Source organism: Elephas maximus, chromosome 2 (genome assembly GCF_024166365.1).
Source record: "Elephas maximus indicus isolate mEleMax1 chromosome 2, mEleMax1 primary haplotype, whole genome shotgun sequence".
NCBI classification, from domain to species: Eukaryota; Metazoa; Chordata; class Mammalia; order Proboscidea; family Elephantidae; genus Elephas; species Elephas maximus.
Window position 1 is genome coordinate 82113158 of NC_064820.1, and position 24478 is coordinate 82137635.

Consider the following 24478-nt stretch of genomic DNA (forward strand, 5'->3'; position numbering starts at 1 on the left):
TCTCGGAGAACTGTTTCAGGGGCAAAGGTCCATTCAGGTATTTGATGACCTTGATTTTTCACTATCACACCAACTCTTTTGCCTGCCATAGATTTAGCCCCAGCTGCATTTGTGGATACATTTTTTGAGTCAATACTATATTTGCTTGTTTAAAAACTCACATTTTAGGGTAAATTTATTTATCAGTATTTTACCATGAAACACTTTGTAAAGTGTAATGTCTTTAGAGACATCAATATTGGCCTTTGTATAATCAACAAAAATCTATATGATGGCCAAATCATTAGTAGCATTGTTTTCAGCACAAGCTATAGGTATAAACCTGGTTAATCTTCGTCTCTTATGGACTCATTTATATTTGCTGAACTTTTTTTACATGCCGCTAATGTCACATAATCATGCATATCATTAAGAAGAGTTTAATGTTCATTTTCAGTTTTTGTTTTTTTAGGTGAAATTGACATACAGTGAAATCCACAAACCTTAAGTGCACCATTCCTTGAGTTTTGACAAATGCATGCACCCCTGTAACCACCACCCTATCAAGATACAGAACCTTTTCATCCCAGAAGTTCCCTCAGCCTCCTTCCCAGTCTAACCCTGCCTCTACTCCCATCCTTCCCACCCCCGGAGGCAACCTCTGTTTTGAATTATAGATTAGTTTTGCACTTTTTGGAGCTTCATACAGTGTATTCTTTTGTGTCTGGCTTCTTTCACTCATCGTATTTCCAAGATTCTTCCATGTTATATGTACCAGTAATTTTTTCTTTTTTGTTGCCGAATAGCATTCTGTTATTTTAGTCGATCGGAGTGTACTTTTCCTATTGAACTCCTTGGCTGTTTTGAACATTCTTGGACAATTCTTTTTGTGTATCTATTCTTTCATTTGTCTTGGGTAAAGCCTCGGGAGTGAAACTGTTGGGTTATAGGGTATGTGTATATTTAGTTCTACAAGAAACAGCCAGACCTTTTTTCAAAATGGTTGCACAATTTTGTACTCACACCAACAACGTATGAGAGTCCCAGTTGTCCCACATCCTTAACAAAATTTGGTGTTCTCAGTCTTCTGAATTTTATACTTTTTTTTTAACGATTATTCTTTAAGAGGAAAACAAACAAATGACCCTGAAATCTTACACATACAGAGAGAGAGAGAGGGAATTTCTAGTGCTTCTTAGATTCAAGCATAATCAGGTGTTTTTAAACAAAGTGTTTGAGCAGAGGGCAGCAAGATTATGGGGACCTGTAGTATTTTTAATAATTAAAGGTTTGAAACTATTACTTTTTTTCCCCAAAGAACAAACTTTCAGTTTACAAGGACTTGCTGAGACATCCCAGCTTTGAGCTCCGGCAAGAGCTTCCTAGGCCAAGGACAGTGGTATTCGCATTGCAGAAACTGTAGTACTAAAGCCTCCAGGTTCCGCAGTAACACACAAGGTCAAAATCCCCAGTCACTGCTGTACATAAAATACTCTGCACTTAAAGCTTTCACGAAAGGAAAATCCAGCAAAAACCCATACAACAGAGAGATTGATTGACACAGGGACATTTGGTCTTCCCCTTTTTTTTTTTTTTTATCTTTGCAGTAACATGCATGTGACAAAACCTTTTGATAACAGAGATTCAAACCGTCCCCAAAATTTAGAGGAAAATTATATTTCCAGAAAGATGGCCTACACTGATCCAGGGATATGTTCTCAGACATATCCCCTTTTAAAAGCCTGGGCCTAGGGCTTTCCTCCCGGGGCCACATTGTAGCAAGCAGTATAATTAAGAGGAAACGGCTTTGGAGCTAGAGAGACCACCGCTTGAAACTGGGCTCTGCTACAGCCTAGCTGTGTGGCTTAGGCAAGTTACTTAACCCCTCTAAACCATAGCTTCCTTGTCTATCAAAAGAAAAGAGGACACTTTCTCCCTTGTAAGGTGTTGTAATAATTAGAGATTACAAATGTAAAGTTGCTAGCACTTGGGAAGCACGTAAGAGATAGCTGTTATCATCACTGGGCAAAGCTTATCCTTAAGACCTTCCACATTCAAGAGACCCACTCTCTCAACAGTCCTCCAGCCCACAAGCCTCCTGTGGCTACCCACACCGGGGAATACCAAACTACAAAACCACTAATACCCTGTTTATTTTCTCAGTGGGCTTAATTAAGAATTATGAGGAAAATAACTTTAGTAGAATAATTCATAAAGAGTTATAATTATGACTGGTGAATTTAGACCTTCAAAAGAAAATTCTAATTCAAGAATGTTGTCATCGAAGTAAATCTTTAGTTGTAAAATGGGGTATTTATAATAGGCACATAGATAATCGGAGCCAGAAAGCTTCAATAAAAACCTAGCACTGCTGGGGTATGTCTGGCAAAGGTCCTTAGGCACTGTTCTTGCTGAAGAGGATTATGAAGTGACCATGAAAATAGGGTCTTCTGTAACAGATGCTGACACAGCTCCACAGAATCTCTGCTTGTAAAGCAAGTGATGTTCGAGGAGTGTCTCCAGGCTCTGGTGCTCTCAGTAAGAGTGGAGAAAGCCCATCAGAGGTAGATGAGCCAATTTGGGGGTGGCAGGGGCTGGAAGGAGGGGGAGCATTCAGCTTAGAAAGTGCCAAAGGTAACATCATATGTGGAAAAATACAGAGGAGGGCCACCTCAGCATATGGAAATGGTACCTGCCATCTATCTCCCTTCTCCCTGCTGCTCTCTCCTCCCTCTTCATGGCAGGCGCACATTTCCTTCCCGAAGGCAGGGTTGGCCTGTATACCTACTTCACCTTGTATTTCATCTGCCTCCACGCTAGATAGAACACATAGTTCACCTGGAAGGCTGAGGAGCCCTACAGTTCAATCATCTGGCCGTGGGGGCTGATGAAAGATAAGAATTTGTGTGTGTGTGTGTAATCTAGGAAGCCATGGGACTTCATTCCTAAAGGAGGGATGTATTGTGATTCAGAGAGAAAAGCTAAGTATTTAAGGGTCACTTGCTTCTGAGCTAAAGCTGAGAAAACAATTTGCAAGGCAGAAGTTTTATTCATTTGGTTATAGTATCAAAAATTTATACTGCATGCCTATCAATAGATAAATAGATAAACTGGTACATACACACAGTGGAATATAACGCAATGATAAAGAATAAAGATGAATCCATGAAATATCTCACAACACGGATGAATTATACAGAGTGAAAAAAGCCAATCACAAAAGGACAAATATTGTATGAGACCACTATTATTAAAGAAAAGATTTACATAAAGGAAAAAAATTATTTAATGGTTACCAGGGAAAAGGGGGGAGGGTTATATTACTAAATAGAAGACACATGTTGATACGGGCAAACGGAAAGGCAGTAAAATATATGAGAGTCAGCACAACATGAGAAAGGCAAAGGAAGACACTGAAAGGAGCACAAGAACAAAGCGCAACTACGGCAATTACTATAACATAGGCAATCCTACAACAACAGTATTAAACAGTAATTTATGAAAGGATACATGGTAGATAGGTATGCTAAAGAGGCATGGGAGGGTGTGAAGGAGCTTACCCAACTGCAGATTTAGGTTAAGTTGTGGATCTGTCTACATATATATTTGTAGATGTTGTATGTATACCAATATGGACAAAAGAATACACAAGGGGCACAGTCCTGGAAACTACTTATGCACAACCAGACACCTACCAGGACAAAGATACTAGGCTTGAAGGCTAAAGACCATGACTCGGGGGACATCTACATCAGTTGGCATAACATAGTGCGTAAAAACAGTATTCTACATTCTTCTTTGGTGAGTAGCGTCTTAAAAGCTTGTGAGTGGCTGTCTAAGAGACATCTAGTGGTTTCTTCCTGTCCAGAGGAAAGGAGAGTGAAGAAAACCAAAAATTCAAGGGAGCAATTAGTCCAAAGGACTAATGGACCACATGTACCACAACCTACAAGACCTTGAGACCAGAAAGACTAGATGGTGCCTGGCTACTACTACCAATTGCTGTGACCAGGATCACAATAGAGGGGCCCAGGCAGAACGGGAGAAAAATATAGAACAAAAAAACAAATTTATATATAAAAAAAAAAAAAGACCAGACTTACTGCCCTGATAGAGGCTGGAGGAACCCCTAAGACCATGGCCCTAAGACATCACTCTGACTTGGAAATGCAGCCATTCCCAGAAACCGCCTTCCAGCCAAGCAATAGACAGGCCTATAAAATAAACAGTAACACCCGAAAAGAATGTGCGCTGTAGAACACACAATTATACAACACCAAAAGGGCAAGATTTGCCCAAAAGTAAAGATGAGAAGGCAGGAAGGGGTAGGACAGACTAAAGAGAACGGGAAACCCAGGGCTGAAATGGGGAGTGTTGACACATCATGGGGATGGCAGCCAATGTCACAGAACACTCAGTGTACAATTTGTTGAATGGGAAACTAATTTGCTCTGTAAACTTCTATCTAAAACACAATAAAATATATTTTTAATTCTATTTAAAAAAATTCATCCTGCACTCAGTAGCTTAGTAGCAAATGATCTTTATTCCTGAAACATAAAACATTTGTTCACAGAAGAAATAAAAATGCCCCATAATTATGGGATAAATTGAGTCACAGCCATTAGTCAGATTATGACCAAGATATCACACAGGTTGGTCATGTAATTGTGGAATGGACTAAGCAGAACAATTCATAGAAAACCCCTATTTTAATACGTCAGTTTTACAGGATTATTTTTCAGTGGTTATATCAAGCTAGGACATTTTCAGATACATAAGTGGAATTTCTGGCTGTAAGAGTTGGTGTTACTAAGCCATACTAATCTTTATTCATAAAGAATCCTCCACACTCGCCTGCCTTGTTTTTCATGGTAACTCAATGCCAGCCACATGCTTGTTTAAGCAACTGGAAGTGGGTGTATTTAGCAGCGGAACACCACAATTAGAAGCGTGGTCAAGTTAAATGCACTCCGATAACAGTGGCTTGGTCAGTGATGAACACAAAAAATGCCAAACTCCAAAGAAAGCATATTTCTGTGTTAATGACTTCATTTCATCATTTAACAGACATTTGTTGAACCCAAGCCCATTGCTTTTGAGTTGATTCTGACTCATAGTGACCCTATAGGACAGAGTAGAATTGCCCAATACGATTTCAAAGGAGCGGCTGGCAGATTCGAACTGCCCACCTTTTGGTTAACAGCTGAGGTCTTAACCATTGCACCACCAGAGCACCATTTAAAGAACTAGGTGTTAAACTGTCTAAACTTTAGGTCCCATTATGAAGAAACATTTTTTAAATCCTAAGACTTAAATTTGGAGCCCCGATGGCGAACTGGTTAAGAGCTCAGGCTGCTGACCAAAAGGTCAGCAGTTTGAGTCCACCAGCCACTCTTGGAAACCCCATGAGGCAGTTCTACTCCATCCTATAGGGTCACTATGAGTCGGAATTGACTCAACGGCACACAACAACAACAGACTTAAATTCAGGATATTTCGACATTAGAGAAAAATGTTATAACATTTGAAACATACTAAACAGTGTATATATTACCTTTTAAAACTTACATTTAGTTATAACATTTGTTTTTCTGTATTTCTGCAGACTGTCAAAAATGAAAATAGCTGACTAGAGGTTTAGATGTCCTACATAGAAAGTTCACCCCTGGGTACCTTCCTGCTCTAGGGCTCAGCCGTTCTACAAGTGCCCGAAAGTAACACAGCATCTGTGGCACATCGCTTACTGCACACCTTTCATCTCTTCACACTGTCTATGCAGCTTCTTGCCTTCTTGGAGCCTTCCGAGCTTTTTAACTAAATTGCTTGGCTAGGAATGTAGCTAATACTGTGTTTAAAATCTCTTTCTCTTGTTTTGTCAAATTTTTGAACCACTTTAGATTCACAAGATTCATCGTGATTCAGGAGACAATTCTCAGACAGGTGAGAATACCTCAATTTAACTCTTCTATTTTTTTTTTTATACTTAGCCATTTGTGGGTTCAAGTCTGTAAATAGCTCTGAAGAAGTCTCAGTGAACGTTCACCACCCCAGAACCTGAATTGCTAAAACCTGAGTGCTGATTTAGGAAGGCTGTAGAGCCAGAAGAAAAACAGAATCCCCTGAAAATTCCTTTAATGTTCATTCATGGCAATCTTTTCTATTAAAATCTTTTCTTTTCCTCAGCCTGGTTTTCTTTTCCTGGTTAGAGACAATGAAGAGTAGATAAACCCCAAATAGAGAGTATCTAAAAGTCCTGTGGAGACATGTTATTGTTCAGCCATATTCGATCTTCCCTTTCTTTGCAGTGATTGATGACAGTATAACCAGAAAATGTGGCTGGGCCCTGGCCTGGGAGCCAGGAGTCCTGAGTCCCACTCCTGCTCCACACTCACTCACCTCAGACCTTGGGCAAGACTCCCAACTGTCTGACCCTTGGTTTCATCATCCTTAAAATGGAGCTGGTGGTTTCTACATGTAGAAAGATCTGGAATTCTCTGATTATCAAAGGGAAACTCGTCTACTATGAAAGATTTAAAATTCTGGTTCCTGCAAGAATTCAACTAACACATCCTCTCCCTGTTGGTGGCTTCCAGCCACTACTGCATAGTCAGACTCTGGGCTATTTGTTTAGTAGTTCTCCTTGCCTCTAGGACGGGCTATGTTTCGCCTACTCAGAAAGATTTCATCTTTCTGAGCCTCAGTTTCTTCATTTGTAAAATGAATTAATAATGCCCATCTTATTGTTATGAGGATTAAAGGAAAGTGGATATAATATCTAGCAGTGCCTAACATTGAACTGTTAGGTATCCTCCTCCCCCTTTTCTGAAAACCAGGAATGACACAATGATGCTTCATACACACACACACACACACACACACACACACACACACACACACACACACACGCACACACACACACACTGTCTCTCACTCTCTCTCACACACACACACTCCCTCCTCCCCTCCCTTCTCTCAGATGATTTAGTTAATTTCATATAACCCTTACATTGAGGGCACTATTTTAACTGTATAACTTACACGGTGTGCCAAAAACTGTTATATACATTTTCATATCCTTTATAGTGTCCAACATTGCCTTGCACATAACAAATACTCAGTAAACAGTCACAGAACACAGATAAATTGAAACCATTGAATGTCAGAAAGTATAAGTTCTGCTATTTATTAGCTCTTTGACCTTGGGCTGCCTACTTAATCTCTCCGAGCTTAAATTTCCTGATCAGTAAAATGGGAACCATACTATTCAGCTTTCAGATTTGTTATGATTAAATGAGGTGACTGTATTTTAAGTTCTAGCGCAATGCTTGGTGCATAGTACGTGCTCAGTAAGTGGTAGGTGGCATGATAGCCCTTTATGCCATTGGGGAGAGTTATTTGAAAATCTTTTATCCTTCTTTTCTCTGGTTGAAGTTTTTAATTCATTCCACAAATATCTGTTGAGAGAATGAATAATGAATTATTTTTATTTAAATGGCATTATTTAGCCTTTATTAAGAATAATTTCTCCATACTTGTTACTGTTGGTATGGAGCATCTTAATTTTAGATGGCATAAAATCAGGATGAATAAGCATCACCCACCTTTGAATAATCTCTAATACATGGCTTGGAATTCAACCAGCCAACCTGGACCACAGCCTTGAAACTCACTGCCCTTTTTAGTTTTATTTGGAAACTGTATTTTGAGAAATTTTTGTGTTCTGTAATCTTGAATTTAATCTTTAATAAGTTAACATTTATCATTTGACACAAATAAATGTTAGGAATTTGTATGATTATCAAGTCCCTGAAAAGGCTAAAAACAAATGTTTTGTTTCTTAGGGTTTGAAAGATGCTTATGATCCTAGAAATAACGTCCAAAGTACCACTGTCCATAGACGTCTCTATAAGGAAACTCTGAAACGCATATTCAAGGTCCAGAAAATCATTAAGGCAGAATCTGGAAGATAAAAATTAGGCAAAAGGATAGTAAATGTTTTAAGTTAGACCATTTAAAATGAGGCTCTGTGGCTGTGGTGTTCAGATTGACTTTCTAAGAGTTTTCCCTTCACTTCAAGCTGTATAAATATAATTCATATTTAGTCATCGATTTAACTGTTTTTTACTGAACCAGATATTTTACTGTCAAACAAATGGACAGTACACTAAATAAATGGTTAAAAAGGTGACATAGAAAAGTGTCTAAGACATTATTAAGTGAAAACAGCAAGTACTAGAACAATATAACATAATCCCATGTATAAAAAAAAATTTTTTTTGACATGTATATGCAAATGGACGTATGTAGTTACTAGTGATAACCAACGTGTACTAAATGCTTAGTATGTGCTCAATGCTGTTCTAAGAGTTATGTATGGATTAATTCATTTACTTCTCATAACAGCCTATGACTGAGATGCTATCATTGTCCCCATTTTACAGACATGAATACTGAGACACAGAGAAGTTAAGTAACATTTTCAAGGTTATACATCTACTAATTGGCATCTGGACATTTGAACTTTTGCACTTTGGCTCTGGAGCTGGTTCTCTGAACAATAAGGCTTTTTTTGGTGTCACTAGGCAATTCTTAAAGTGTTATTACATTTTTTTTTCCTTTCTTTCTTGGAACATGACCATTTACTGGTGTCTGAGAAACGCAATCTTCCTGCTGAAACCTGCATGTCTGCCTCCAAGCTTAGCACAGAGAGGAGTGATTCTGTGTTATGGATAAGATTTCTCTCCTTGCTCATGGGTTACTCCCACAAGAAGCAAATGCCCTGAAAATGCATGTTGCTGAAGCCAGCCAGCACTTCAGCTCATCCCTTGGTTCTCAGTGATGGCATACACTTAGATCTTGCATTAATGTGACAGCACATTTCGAGTGTTAAATTCAAAGTCTGCAAAACTTCTGCAGAATCTCTTTTAAAGTGCTTTTATCCCTCAAAAAATGGAGACAAGGGTGAGAGTTTATGTAGTTGTTGGAAATTTGGGGGGATATAAAACTACTCTTTCTTTCCTTTTCTTCTTGTGATTAACAGTATGTATTATTTGATGAAGTCACATCCTCAAGAGAACCTAGAAATCACCTAGAGATTTGGCTTTTCAGAGGTGCCTAAAATTGGCCAGAATTAATTTCTGAAATTAAATTCAAATTTTCTGTGGATTTCACTAGTATTTTATCTCCTCACGTAACTCCATAAGAGCCTTACCCACCCAAATGAATGGATTGTCCTTCAGGTCAAAACAAACCAAAAAAAAAAAAAGACAACAAAACAAACAAAAACCAACCCTGGTTAATTAAGAAAATTCTCCTAAAGTTTCTGAATTTTAAAATCACTTTAAAAATCAATAAAATTGTGTTGATTTATAGCATAGCAGCATGTTAACACTATTGCTAAAGCAAAAAAAAAAAAATTTCCCCCAAGTTTTAATGTTTACTTTCAAAATAATATTTTATTCATGGAACTAAATCACCCTTGATAATAAGCTTTACTAGCATGATGTAATGTGGTGCCACAAGATAAAGGCATCATTTTACAATTAATATGACTGATAATTTGATAATTCTGTGTCATGGTAAAGAGGAGGTGGTTTACCATTTCTTAAAATTATTTTGTAGTGCTTAAAAAGAAAGCTTGCTTTCTTTGGAGAGTGAGAAAAAACATGTCTGAACTTCACCTGTGAATACTCTGAAAATTAATCACCCTCCCATTCTAATCTGAAATCCTTAGAGTCTCATTCATTCAGACACAAGAACAGGAGGAAAGAGTCCATTGATGTGAAATCGATATCATCTCGAGGCAGCGATGGTAAGAAGTTTTTCAAATTACTCTGACCTTTTTAAAGTGTAGAAAATGACCGAGGAATATGTTCAAGAATTCATCAGCATATGAACCCCAAGGAATAGGATTTCAACTAAACTGCCTTTGTTTTTTCGGTATGCAGAAAATATTTTCCTTTTTTTTCTTAATTTTTTTGTACTTTATATAGACTTTGTCTTCTCTTTGAAATAGCTTCCTGCTTGTTTCTTTTTAGCCTAAAGTATTTTAGGCCACATAGCCACCCAAGCAGCTCAGAGTTTAAGTAGCTTGCCCAATATCACTTTTGGGTGCTAATGGCAGAAAGGGCACCAGAGTCTTAGCTTCCCAGCTTCCAACACAAACCAATTCTTCAGTGTCCCTGCAACATGCCCTTGCTTTCTCTTAATAAAATGTCACAGGCAAACTCTATGAGTAAGAATTTAGCAAAACATTTCTTGAGTATAATCAATCAGGACTAAGTAACCAACTGGATTTGCAGGGAGGTGGAAAAGTCAAAGATGGTTCTAACATTTAATTCCTAGATGCTTTGGAAATTATAAATAATATTTAGAGAAATAGGAAAGTCTTCAGGTACATCTACGTTGGGGGCTGAGGAGAAGATGATGAGTTTTATTTTAGTGGAGATGCCAAGGAAGCTAAATGCAAGACTAGAACTCATGGCTAGAGACATGGATTTGGGAGTCCTAGAGGTGAGAGATGAAACCATGAGAGCAGAGGAACATCTCTGCGAGGTGCATGTGTAGAATAAAAGAATGGAGTGTCTACATCCAAGGCTTGAACGCATGCCCTCAATGAGAGAGGAGCAGAGGAAATAAGGCCAATGAAGAGGACAGAAGAGCTGGGAGTGAACCATGTGAGTGCAGTGTCACGTGAACCAAGAACAAGAGGGGCTCAAGAAAAAGGAGGTGGGCAGCAGGGTTAAGTGCTACAGAAATAGAGAAGTGACTAACGGATTTCACTCATTCATTTAAATTTTATTTAGCAAGTGGAAGGACAGATTCTAGGGATACATGGAGTGGTTGGCTAGTGACTATGACAGAAAGGAGAGAAGGTAGCTTAAGGGAATAAACAGGAAGATCAAGTGAAGGAATTTTCACTCCTTCAGGTCAAAATAGGAAACCTGAATATGAGGGAAGTGGTTTAAACAGCAAAGACTGAAGAAGCTAGAGACAAGTAACTCGTAGAGTTCCATAGGGCATGCAAGGGGTTGGGACTGATGAAGTAAAGAAGAGAATATGGATTAAAATATTTTGAGGTGGATTGAGGGTATAACTAGACAAAACATTTTAGATTGAGAGGATAATGGAATTTCAACTGGATTAGCTCTGTTTTCAGAGTAGAGTTTAAAGGGGGATGACCATCTATCCAGAGCATGGAAGAAGTGGAGGTTGAAGAGTATAGAAGAGATCTACAGTGGCTGCAGTGGTATTAGCAAGAGGGGATCACAAAAATGGCTAAGTAGCAGGCAGGCTGTGCTGATAGTGGCTAGATTAAGTGACCCCATTTTTTCTGCCTGCCTCTCAGGGAGTGATAGGAAGGTCTGATGAGAACACTGCTTTTGAAGTTTCTGCTTTTTGAGGATCATAACAGAGTACTATGAAAAACTATAATGAATTTGAAAACCTAGAGGAAATGTACAAATTTCTAGAAACACACTACTTACCCAAACTAACACAAAATGATGTTGAAAATCTGAACAGACCCATGAAAAGAAAAGAGATTGAAAAGGTAATAAAACTCCCATCAGAAAAAAAAAGCCCTGGGCCAGATGCCTTCACTGGAGAATTCTACCGAACATTTGGAAAAGAGCTTACACCAGTACTACTGAAACTATTTCAGAACATAGAAAAGGGAAGGATATTTCTGAATTCATTCTATGAAGCCAGCATAACCCTGATACCAAAATCAGGCAAAGACACCACAAAAAAATTGCAGACCAATATCTCTCATGAATATAGATGCAAAAATTCTAGTCAGTAGAATTCAGCATCACGTCAAGAAAATAATACGCCACGACCAGGTGGGATTCATACCAGGTATGCAAGGATGGCTCAACATTAGAAAATCAATCAGTATAATCCACCACATAAATAAAAGAATCACATGATCATCTCGATCAATACAGAAAAGGCATTTGAAAAAATAGAAAAAAAAACACACATTCCTGATAAAAACTCTCAATAAAACAGACATAGAAGGGAAATTTCTCAGCATAATAAAAGGCATCTATACAAAACCAACAGCCAACATCATTCTCAATGGAGAGAGGCTGAAAACATTCACCTTGAGAATAGGAACAAGACAAGGATGCCCTTTATCACAACTCCTGTTTAACATTGTGCTGGAAGTCCTAGCTAGAGAATAAGACAAGAGGAAGAAATAAAGGGCATCCAAATTGGTAATGAAGAAGTTAAACTGTCCCTATTTGCGGATGATATGATACCATACATAGAAAGCCCAAAAGACTCCACAAGAAGACTACTGGAACTAATAGAATTATTCAGCAGAGTAGCAGGATACAAGATCAACATACAAAAATCAGTTGGATTCCTATACACCAACAAAGAAAACATTGAAAAAGAAGTCAGAAAAACAATACCATTTAAAATAGCCCCTAAATAAAAATACTTAGGAATAAATCTAACAGGGGATATAAAAGACTTATACAAAGAATACTATGAAACACTACTGCAAGAAACCAAAAGAGACCTACAAAAAACAGAAAAACATACCATGCTAATGGATAAGTAGACTCAACATTGTGAAAATGTCAGCTCTGCCCAAAGCAATCTACGAATACAGTGCAATCCCCATCCAAATACCAACAGCATTCTTTAAAGAGATAGAAAAACTAATTATTAACTTTATACGAAAAGGAAAGAGGTAGCGGATAAGTACAGCACTATTGCAGAAGAATAATAGAGTAGGAGGGCTTGCACTGCCTGACCTCAGAACCTACTATACAGCTACAGTATTCAAAACAGCCTGGTACGGGGTATTGGGATACAAGATAAACATACAAAAATCAGTTGGATTCCTCTACACCAACAAAAAGAACATCAAAGAGGAAATCACCAAATTGATACCATATACAGTAGCCCCCAAGAAGATAAAATACTTAGGAATAAATCTTACCAGAGATGTAAAAGACTTACACAAAGAAAACTACAAAACACTTCTGCAAGAAACCAGAAGAGACCTACATAAGTGGAAAAACATACCTTGCTCATGGATAGGAAGACATAACATTATAAAAATGTCTATTTTACCAAAAGCAATCTATAGATTTAATGCAATTCCCATCCAAATTCCAACAGCATTTTTTAATGAGATGAAGAAACAAATCACCAACTTCATATGGAAGGGAAGGAGGCCCTGGATAAGTAAAGCATTACTGGAAAAGAAGAACAAAATGGGAGGCCTTACTCGACCTGATTTTAGAACCTAATATACTGTCACAGTAGTCAAAACAGCCTAGTACTGATAAAAACAACAGATACATAGACCAATAGAACAGAATTGAGAATCCAGACAAAAATCCATCCACAAATGAGCAGTTGATATCTGACAAAGGCCCCAAAACAGTTAAATGCGGAAAAGACAGTCTTTTTAACAAATGGTGCGGGCATAACTGGATATCCATCTTCAAAAAAATGAAACAAGACCCATACTTCACACCATGCACAAGAACCAACTCAAAATGGATCAAAGACCTAAATATAAAATCTAAAATAATAAAGATCATGGAAGAAAAAATAGGGACAATGCTAGGAGCCCTAATACATGGCATCAACAGTATACAAAATGTTACTAACAATGAGAAGAAAAAACAGGTAACTAGGAGCTTATAAAAATCAAACACCTATGCTCATCCAAGCTCATCCAAGATTTCACCAAAACAGTCAAAGGATTACCTACAGACTGGGAAAAGTTTTTAGCTATGACATTTCCAATCAGCACCTGATCTCTAAAATCTACATGATACTGAAAAAACTCAACTACAAAAAGACAAATAACCCAATTAAAAAATGGGCAAAACATATGAACAGACAGTTCACTAAAGAAGACATTCAGGTTGCTAACAGATACATGAGGGAATGCTCACGATCATTAGCCATTAGAGAAATGCAAATCACAACTACACTGAGATTTCATCTCACTCCCACAAGGCTGGCATTAGTCCAAAAAACACAAAATAATAAATGTTGGAGAGGTTGTGGAGAGACTGGAACACCTATATGCTGCATCAATTTGGTGCTTCCATAAAAAGCTAGAAATAGAACTACCATACGATCCAGCAATCCCACTCTTTGGAATATATCCTAGAGAAATAAGAGCCTTTACACGAACAGATATATGCACACCCATGTTCATTGCAGCACTGTTTACAATAGCAAAAACATGGAAGCAACCAAGGTGCCCATCAACGGATGAATGGATAAATAAATTATGGTATATGGAATACTACGCATCAATAAAGAACAGTGCTGAATCTGTGTAACGTCTCATGGAAGGTATTATGCTGAGTGAAATTAGTCAGTTTCAAAAGGACAAATATTATATGAGACCACTCTTACAAGAACTGGAGAAATAGTTTAAACAGAGAAGAAAATATTCTTTGATGGTTACAAGAGGGGGGAGGGAGAAAGGGAGGGAGAAGGGTATTCACTAATTAGATAATAGACAAGAACTATTTTAGGTGAAGGGAAAAACAACACACAATACAGGAGAGGTCAGCACAACTGGACTAAACCAAAAGCAAAGAAGTTTTCTCAATAAAGTGAATGCTTTGAAGGCCAGTGTAGCAGGGGCTGGGGTTTAGGGACCATGGTTTCAGGGGACATCTAAGTCAATTGGCATAATAAAATCTATTAAGAAAACATTCTGCATCCCACTTTGGAGAGCGGTGTCTGAGATCTTAAATGCTAGCAAGTGGCCATCGAAGATGCATCAATTGGTCTCAACCCATCTGGAGCAAAGGAGAATGAAGAACACCAAAGACACAAGGTAATCATGAGCCCAAGAGACAGAAAGGGCCACATAAACCAGAAACTACTTCAGCCTGAGACCGGAAGAACTAGATGATACCCAGCTACGACTAAGGACTGCCCTGCCAGGGAACACAACAGAGAACCCCTGAGGGAGCAGGAGAGCAGAGGGATGCAGACCTCAAATTCTTGTAAAAAGACCAAACTTAATGGTCCAACTGAGACTAGAAGAACCCCGGAGGTCATGGTCCCCAGGCCTCCTGTTAGCCCAAGACACGAACCATTCCCAAAACCAACTCTTCAGACACGGATGTCAGACTGGACTTGGGGATAGAAAATGATACTGGTGAGGAGTGAGCTTCTTGGCTCAAGTAGACACATGAGACTATGTGTGCAGCTCCTGTCTGGATGGGAGATGAGAAGGCAGAGGGGGTCAGAAGCTGGCCGAATGGACACAAAAATAGAGTGTGGAAAGAAGGAGTGTGTTGTCTTGTTAGGGGGAGAGCAACTATGAGTATATAAATTTTTGTAGGAGAGACTGACTTGATTTGTAAACTTTCACTTAAATCATGATAAAAATTTTTTAAAATATATTATTTGTCCTCTATTCAATACTAATTCATGATCATATTAATTTTGTACCTTGAATAATACTCTGGAGCTTAAAGGGTATCAATAATTCTATTATAGTCAGGAATTTTGTAATAAAAAACTCACTGGGAATAAAAACTGCCCCTCATTGTATGTTGTGGGGGTGAGGCTGCAGGACCTACTTTTAATGATGGATTATCAGATATGACAACAAAAGCATGAGCAGCAAAAGACAAAATAGATAAACGGGATCTCATATAAATTAAATACTTTTGTTCATCAGATGACTTTGTCAACAAAGTGAAAAGACAACCTACAGATTGGGAAAAAATTTTCAGGAACTGTATATCTGAGAAGGGTCTAATATCTAAAATATATATTTTTAAAAACTTATACAACTTAACAAAAAGACAGAGCACAGTCAAAAAATGAGCAAAGTACTTGAACTGATATCTCACCAAAGAGGATATGCAAATGGCCAACAAGCACATGAAAAGACGCTCAACTTCATTAATCATTAGGGAGATGCAAATCAAAACCACAACGAGATACCACCTCGCCCCCATGGTAATGGCAATGATCAAAAAAAAACAGAAAACAATAGATGTTGTGGAGAAACTGGAAACTTCATTCATTGCCGATGGGAATAATGGTACAGCCACTCTGGATTACAGTTAGGCGGTTTCTCAAAAAGATGAACATGGAACTACCGTATGACCCAGCAATCCCAATCCTAGGTATATACCCAAAAGAAATCAAAGTAGGAATGCAAACAGAAACCTATACAGCAGTGTTCACTGCAGCATTTTTCACAGTAGCCAAAATGTGGGAACAGCCAAAATGTCCATCAAAAGATGAATGGATAAACAGAAAGTGGTATAGACATACAATGGAATATTACACAGCCATAAAGAGAAACAAAGTCCTGATACATGCCATAATAATGGATGAACCTTGAAAACACTATGCTGAGTGAAATAAGTGGGTCTCAAAAGGACAAATTGTCTGGTCCCACTTATATGAAATATTTAGAATAGGCAAACATATAGAGACCAAAGTTCATTAGTGTTACCAGGGGCGAGTCAGAGGGAGAAGTGGAGGGATACAGTTTAAGGTGTAGAGTTTCTGTTAAGGGTGATGAAAAAATTTGGAATCACAGTATAGTGATTATTGCACAACATGTTAAATGTAATGAATGTCACTGAATTGTATGCATAAAAATGGTTGAAATGGCCAATGTTTTTTTTATATATATATTTCACCACAATAAAAAAAAAAATTTTTTAACTAATCTTTTAAAAGAAAGATTAGTCAAAAGGACTAATGGACCACATCTACCACGGCCTCCACCAGACTGAGTCCAGTACAACTAGATGGTGCCCAGCTACCACAACTCACTGCCCTGACAAGGATCACAATAGAGGGTCCCAGACAGAGCTGGAGAAAAATGTAGAACAAAATTCTAACTCAAAAAGAAAGACTAGACTTGCTGGTCTGACAGAGACTGGAGAAACCCTGAGAGTATGGCCCCCAGACACCCTTTCAGCTCAGTAATGAAGCCACTCCTGAGGTTCACCCTTCAGCCAAAGATTGAACAGACCCATGGAACAAAACAAGACTAAAGAGGCACACCAGCCCTGGGGCAGGGACTGGAAGGGAATAGGAAAGCTGGTAATAGGGAACCCAGGATTGAGAAGGGAGAGTGTTGACATGGGTTTGTTAACCAATGTCATACAACAGTGTGTGTACTGTTTGATGAGAAACTAGTTTGTTCTGTAAACTTTCTAAAGTTAGATTCAAAAAAAAAAAAAGACCTCACCAAAAAGAGTAAAAAGAGAACCTACAGACTGGGGAAAAAAAATCTGACTATGAAGAATCAAACAAAGGTCTAATCTCTAAAATCTTCAGGAAAATCCAACACCTCTACAACAAAAAGACAAATAATCCAATTAAAAAATGAGCAAAGGAAATGAACAGACACTTCACCAAAGAAGACATTCAAGCGGCTAACGGACGCATGAGGAAATGCTGATGATCACTGGCCATTAGAGAATTGCATTTCAAACCACAGTGAGACACCGTCTCACCCCAGCATTATTGGCACCAAAAAAAAAAAAAAAAATCCAGAAAATAACAAATGTCAGAGAGGCTGCAGGGAGATTGGAAGTCTTATGCACTGCTAGTGGGAATGTAAAATGGTACAGCCATTTTGGAAAACAATATGGCACTTCCTTAGAAAGCTAGAAATAGAAATACCATATGATCAGGCAATCCCACTCCTAGGAATATGTCTTAGAAAAATAAGAACCATCACAAAAATAAATGTATGCATACCCATCTCCATTGCAGCATTGTTCACAAATAGCAAAAAGATGGAAACATCCTAGATGCCCATCAACAGATGAATGTATAAACCAAGTATGGTACATACATACAATGGAGTATTATGCAACAGTAAAGAACAATGATGGATCTGTGAAGCATCTCACAACATGGATAAATGTGGAGGGCATTATGCTGAGTGAAATAAGTCAATTACAAAAGGACAAATATTGTATGAGACCACTACTATACAAGCTTATGGAAAGGTTTCCACACAAAAAGAAACAATCTTTGATGGTTACCAGGGAGGGAAGGAGTGGGATGGAAAAACACTAAATAGGCAATAGATAAGTGGTAACTTTGGTGAAGTGTAAGACAGTACATAATACTGGGGAAGCCAGCACAGCCTGTACAAGGCAAGGTCATAGAAGCTCCATGGACATATCCCTGAAGGACCAAGTTACTGGCCTGAGGGCTGTGGGGACCATGGTCTCAGGGAACATTCTAGCTCAATTGGCATAACATAGTTTATAAAGAAAATGCCCTACGTTTTTTACTTTGGTGAGTAGCGTCTGACTTAAAAGCTTGTGAGCAGCCATCTAAGATACTCCACTGATCTCACCCTGTCGGGAGCAAAGGAGATGAAGAAAACCAAAGACAAGGGAAAGATTAGTCCAAAGGACTAATGGGCCGCATCTACCACGGCCTCTGTCAGACTGAGTCCAGGTCAACTAGATGATGCCCGGGTACCACCACCGACTGCTCTGACAGGGATCACAATAGAGGGTCCCAGACAGAGCTGAAGAAAAATATAGAACAAAATTCTGACTCACAAAAAAAGACCAGACTTACTGGCTTGACAGAGGCTAGAGAAACTCAAGAGTATGGCCTCCGGACACCCCTTTAGCTCAGTAATCAAGTCACTCCTGAGGTTCACCCTTCATCTGAAAATTAGGCCCATAAAACAAAACAAGACCAAAGGGGCACACCAGCCCAGGGGCAAGGACTAGAAGGCAGGAGGGTGCAGGAACCTGGTAATAGGGAACCCAAGGTCAAGAAGGGAGAGTGTTGACATGTCGTGGGGTTGTTAACCAATGTCATAAAACAATATATTGTTTAATGAGAAACTAATTTGCTCTGTAAATCTTCACCTAAAGTACAATTAAAAATAAATAAATAAGATTTCCGACAATGAAGTAAAAAAAAAGGCTCCAGAAAGGGGAGTGACTGGCCCTAATTCATAGGAGATTAAGCCCAATCTTCCATCCCTTACCCTCACCATGAACCAAGTCTCCCCTTCCACACTTCACAGTTATCCAATTATATGGCCAACAGGTTAGTTAACAGGAACTGCCCAAGTTGGGCTTTAATAACTTATGGAAAAGTAAGTCCCACGGGATCATTAGGCTATTGGGATGAAAGTGTAGGATCCTATAAACCTTCCCTGAAATTCCCCTTGTGGGCCTGAGACTCACTCATAAAGCCCTCCTGCCTTGAGCAAATAGTGGCTGAGCTGTCATCCTTTTAGGATTCAGAGATGGGTGAATTCATTGCTTTTCAGGGGATGGGGGAGAGGGGGAGGTGGTCCTATGATAATCAGGTCCCCCGCCCATGAAAGAACTCATTTTCCACACTTAAACAAGCTGAGCCACCAGAACCAGAAACGACTTTCTTGCCTTCTCTCCAGCACCAAGCCTACAGAACCGTCGCTATCCATCCATGGCAAGGATCCACTCCATGACCATCGAGGCTCCCATCACAAAGGTGAGTAGTAATTTATGTCTCTGTCTGCACGTCTACTCTCCAACCTGGGCCACCTGTCATTTGGCTATATGCTGGAGATATAGTGATGAATTAAATACCACTGATATCATGGAGTTTACAGTCTAGCAGAGGAAAAGGGTATGAAACAAATAAACACATAATAAATAGTTATAAATTGCAATAAATGCTATGAAAAAAACTATTTTATGAATGAGAGAGTAGGGTCGAATTTAGCTAGAGTCAGGGAGGTTTTCTCTGTAGTGGAAGTAATGTTTAAAGTAAGACTTGAAGCATGAAAGATGTCGGGAGAAGATGATTCCAGGAAGCAAGGAAGAGTAAGTGAAAAAGCTGCTGAGGTAGAAAAGGGGGCATTAGAGCATCTGAGGACTTGAAAGAAAGGGTGGCTAGAGCTTGGAGCACTAAGTGGAGAAGATGGTGACATGTGGTTGAGCAGGGCTCAGTTCATGGAGATGAAAGAGATCATCTATGGAAGAACTGTAGAGTAGGAGAGAAGGCCCAGGACTGATGTCTGAGGAACTGCAACCTTTACAAGAGAGCTAGAATTGAAGGGTCAGCAAAGGAGACCGAGAAAAGGTAGTCACTAGGTAGGAGACACACCAGGAGAGAGCAGGATGGGAATAGCCAAGAGAACAGTGTGCTTCAGTAAGAAGGGAGTGTGCTGTAAAAGCACTGGTCATTTTGAACAATAAGATGTGCTATTGGGTTTTGTTTTTTTATCATCTGATTTCTTTTGGATTCCTGCCATATTTATGACTTCTGGGAATTAGAATCCTAATCTTCTCAAATTTATTCTTTCCTTGCTTCCTCAGGTCATAAATATAATCAATGCAGCCCAAGAAAACAGCCCTGTCACAGTAGCAGAAGCCTTGGATAGGGTTTTAGAAATTTTACGGACCACAGAGCTGTACTCCCCTCAGCTGGGTACCAAAGATGAAGATCCTCACACCAGTGATCTAGTCGGAGGCCTGATGACTGTGAGTGATGCGGAAAGACCAGGAATGCAGGGGAGACGTTCAGTGCACTCTACCACCACCTCCTGGGGACCCCACGTGTCAGAGTAGAACTGTGCTCCGTAGGGTTTTTGGTGGCTGATCTTTTGGAAGTAGATCGCTAGGCCTTTCTTCAGAGGCACCTCTGAGTGGACTTGAAGTTCCAGTCTTTCCTTTAGCAGCAGAGCACATGAACCGTTCGCACCACTCAAGGACCCCATATGCACTCTTGAGGGTTCAATATAAACTGTTGCCTGTAGTTGCTGTGTGGGCACTACCTGCTGTGTGGCAAACATCAACATAACCAAACACAACTGCATCAAAATTATGTGTATGCGTGGTATTATTCAAGTGATTCTTGCATTTCTTTCTGCGAGGCTGGCTGATAGCAATGGAAGATATTTCTTGAGAATTCTTAATTACAGTAAGGAGGAAATAGGCAGTTGACTGAGGGCTAAATATGCAAGTTGGTAGATTATACAGGCCCTTGTTTACTTCTTCTTCCTCTTTATCGGGTACAGTATTGAATTAAGGTCTTCTTGGACTTCAGGATCTTTATCCACATAATGAAAGAGTTGGACTTAGGCTACAGCAGTAGTTTTCAAAACCTTAGCTGTCTTCTGTAGAATCCTTTTTTTTTTTTTTTTTTTAATGCTTATATAGAAGCCTCGCTTATGATCAGATAAAAGCAGAGTGGAGCTGTCCTGCTGTGGGGGGTGGAGGCATAGAGGGGGTGAACAGGAGGGGCAGTTCTCCAGGAAGCACCATTTGTAACCACCTAGAGTAGCTGATTTCTAGGGACTCATCCTGTTGTGTTTTGATGTGCTCTATTTGGCTGTAATCATCCACCAGCAAGTGAAAAAAATGAAAATTCTGATTATTCCTTTGGGACCCTCATCAGAGGCTGAACCTGGAAGAATTCTTTGGGAGAAAAAGAAAGACCACACCTCATCTATGACTTTTACTGTGAAGGTTCTTGTCTAGCTCTCCCACCAAATGCTAGGTATTGACTGGCTTTCTGGTCCATTCTCAGTCTTCCTACTAAAGGTCTCTGATGAGCCTGTAATTTGAGTGGCCTTCCATTCCTTTCCTGCCCCTGGGTTGTGCAGTGTAGTCTTCAGTTTCTAGAGAACACTAGCAAGGATCTGTCAGGCCACTTCAGAGCTGCAGCAGGACGATTCTGATACAGGAAAAAGTTACACTGCTCCACACACACCCCCCAATCCGCCTACTCCCCTACCCCCACCGTACTATCTCCAGATAAAACTGTAGGGAACCAGTGCAAGATTCCACTTCATTTTTATTGATTTTGCAGAAAAGAGAAAAAGGTAAAGAAAAAATGGAGAAGTCCCTGTGATACCTGCCTTAGAGGCATGACAGGTGTGGCCATTGTTACTTATCTGTTTACTTAATTTTTAAAATTAAGCTCTTGGCCTAAAGATCCAAGGTCTGATGTCAGGTGAACTCTTCATTAATGTTACTTTAAACCTCAGCACAAACTTTTGGGGAATGAGAGGCAATGAGCAGTTATAAATGACTTAAGCAGCAATCTAAATACTCAGAGATCAAAGAAGGAGGGAAAGAACCTGAAATTCTAGAACATTTGGGAACTAGGTCAGGTTCAAGAGTCTAGTAAGTGGCAGCACTAGCATCAGAATTCTGCTTACTCCTTTATGCTGCCTCTCCAAAGACCTCAAAACCAGAAATTTTTTCTTTAAAAGCTAGCAGCAATGCTCATGTTGCAAAAGAGAAAATACAGTTGAAAAACAATTACTTTGGATATCAGTTAAAAAATAGCCCAAACTTTTTAAGGCTTTACATTAGAAAGTCATCCCCAAAATATCACCCATGACTTTGGCTCCCCAAAAATGTAAGTCAAAGAACCCAGGAATAAGATCGTCCCTATGAGGCATGTGGGGTCACTCCAAAATAACCTGCATCCAAAGCAAGATTGCTTACGTGATTTCACTTATGTGGCTTCAAAATGCCAGGAGAGAAAGCCAGCATGAGAACAGATCCAATCTACAGCTAAGGAGTAAGACCTGAAGGCAGCCATATCCACTTTATTCTGAATTCTCTACATTGGTGGGTAATACTGCCCCTGGTTGTGCAGTGGTTAAGAGCTCAGCTGCTAACCAAAAGGTCGCCAGTTCCAATCTACCAGCTGCTCCTTGGAAACCCTATGGGGCAGTTCTACTCTGCCCTACCAGGTTGTTATGAGTCGGCATTGACTCGATGGCAACAGATTGGGTTTTAGGATGCCTGGTGGTGCAGTAGTTAAGAGATTGGCTGCTAACTAAAAGGTCAGCAGTTCTAGTCCACCAGTCACTCCTTGGAAACCCTATGGGACAGTTCTGCTCTGTCCTGTAGGGTTGCTAAGAGTAAGAATTGACTCAACGACAAGTTTTTCTGTGTGTAATAGCCACGGAAGGGAGAGTATCATCTGTCTTGTAGCTATTGTTCTGATTTCATTTTGAGCTCTACTTCAAGTTGGAGATCCAGATTGAAATCCAGATTTGAACCAGGATTCAAATTCCTTTGCATAATAATGGGAGTGAGAGAAAAATGATGAAGGGATATAAAACACTGTATACTTCTGCTTCTAATAGCATCTTTTCTTTATTCCAGGATGGCTTAAGAAGGTTGTCAGGAAATGAGTATGTGTTTACTAAGAGTAAGTTTTTATATATCCATTTGTTATTGATAATCCATTTCTGGCCTGTGTCAGCCCAAGTGTTGTGATTATTGTTTGGGGAGGGCCTTGGTGTTTCTTCCAATTGGTCTCATTTGAGTTTAGACATTTCTGTGGTCTACATTTCAAATTAGGTCTTCTAATTAAAATTACTTCCCTGAGAGAACTGTCAGAATAAGAATTTCAAATCTCAATACATTTGAACCGACATTTAATTAAAATTATTTTCCTATTTGGGGGTCGTGACATTTAATAATATAAGAGAAGGTCATTGAAGTGAAAATCTTCCTAGTCTTGGAAGCTCAAGATTTTCTTTCTGGTAGAAATGAAGACGATGACAAATGTTTAGGGGCACTCAAGATTCCATAATTAACCAGGCTTCCTGCCCCATCTGTTTGCTTAGACGTGCACCAGAGTCACAGTCACCTTGCGATGCCAATAACCATCAACGATGTTCCCCCTTGTATTGCTCAATTACTTGATAATGAGGAAAGTTGGGACTTCAACATCTTTGAATTGGAAGCTGTTACACATAAAAGGTATGGGACTTTTCTGGCTGCAGGCAGGGGAGGATTGATGGCCACGCTCCAGACTTTCACATCTGGAAACTTTGAGGGAGATGTGTCCTTGCACAAGAGACAGCACAGGTTCTGCTTTTTGTGCCATGTTAGAGGATTGTCAAGTGAGTGGAATGACTGTGGCCTCTGAGTGAGCTCCTTTAGGGAGAGAGAGGATCAGTGGGTAAGATGTGGGATCAGCCTGGCGATGACCCAGGATGAAGAAATACTAAGTTTCCTTCTCAAATCTACTTGGTCATTCCTTTTTACTGAGAGCCAAGAATCCTAAGTATTCTGAGCCCCAAACTTGTTGAAGTCCCACCTTACAAAATGAATTTGTGAGCTCTTATTGAAGATACTATGGTTTTTCTTTTGGTCCATCCTGAAGGCAGGGGAAAAATTAAATAACTCCCAGGGTCCTCTCTCTACTTGGAAAAGGCTATTTTTTCCCAGTGGTACTGGTCTATTTATATAGGATGTGTACATAACTAAATGATGTGACTTTGCTGAGACCATCCAAGCCATTCCTTTTCTCTTTAGACTCAGTAACTTCTTCGGTGGGCACAAAGAAAGCACAAGACTTATATGGAAGTGGAGAGAGGCACTGCCAGGGACCTTTCTTGGTTGTCAGAGCAACGGAAAGGCTTATGACTTAGAGATAACCTAGAAATAATTTGTATTGAACCACCATGAGGCACCTGGTTCAGAAGAAGTGGCTGGAGAGGAGGGATGCTCTGCTGTGTCCCAAT

At 39.4% G+C, this 24478-nt stretch overlaps 1 protein-coding gene across 7 annotated transcripts in view; it reads left to right on the plus strand.

Moving 5' to 3' along the window:
- PDE8B (phosphodiesterase 8B) overlaps positions 1 to 24478 on the plus strand; it is a 310368-nt gene that overhangs the window by 251652 nt on the left and 34238 nt on the right. For all 7 annotated transcript variants that reach the window (XM_049866266.1, XM_049866271.1, XM_049866276.1 and 4 more), the window contains 6 exons: positions 5880 to 5922; positions 9716 to 9793; positions 19394 to 19470; positions 20301 to 20465; positions 23109 to 23154; positions 23576 to 23711. In XM_049866266.1, coding sequence (XP_049722223.1) covers positions 5880 to 5922; positions 9716 to 9793; positions 19394 to 19470; positions 20301 to 20465; positions 23109 to 23154; positions 23576 to 23711 — 545 coding nt within the window. The remainder of the gene's footprint in view (positions 1 to 5879; positions 5923 to 9715; positions 9794 to 19393; positions 19471 to 20300; positions 20466 to 23108; positions 23155 to 23575; positions 23712 to 24478) is intronic.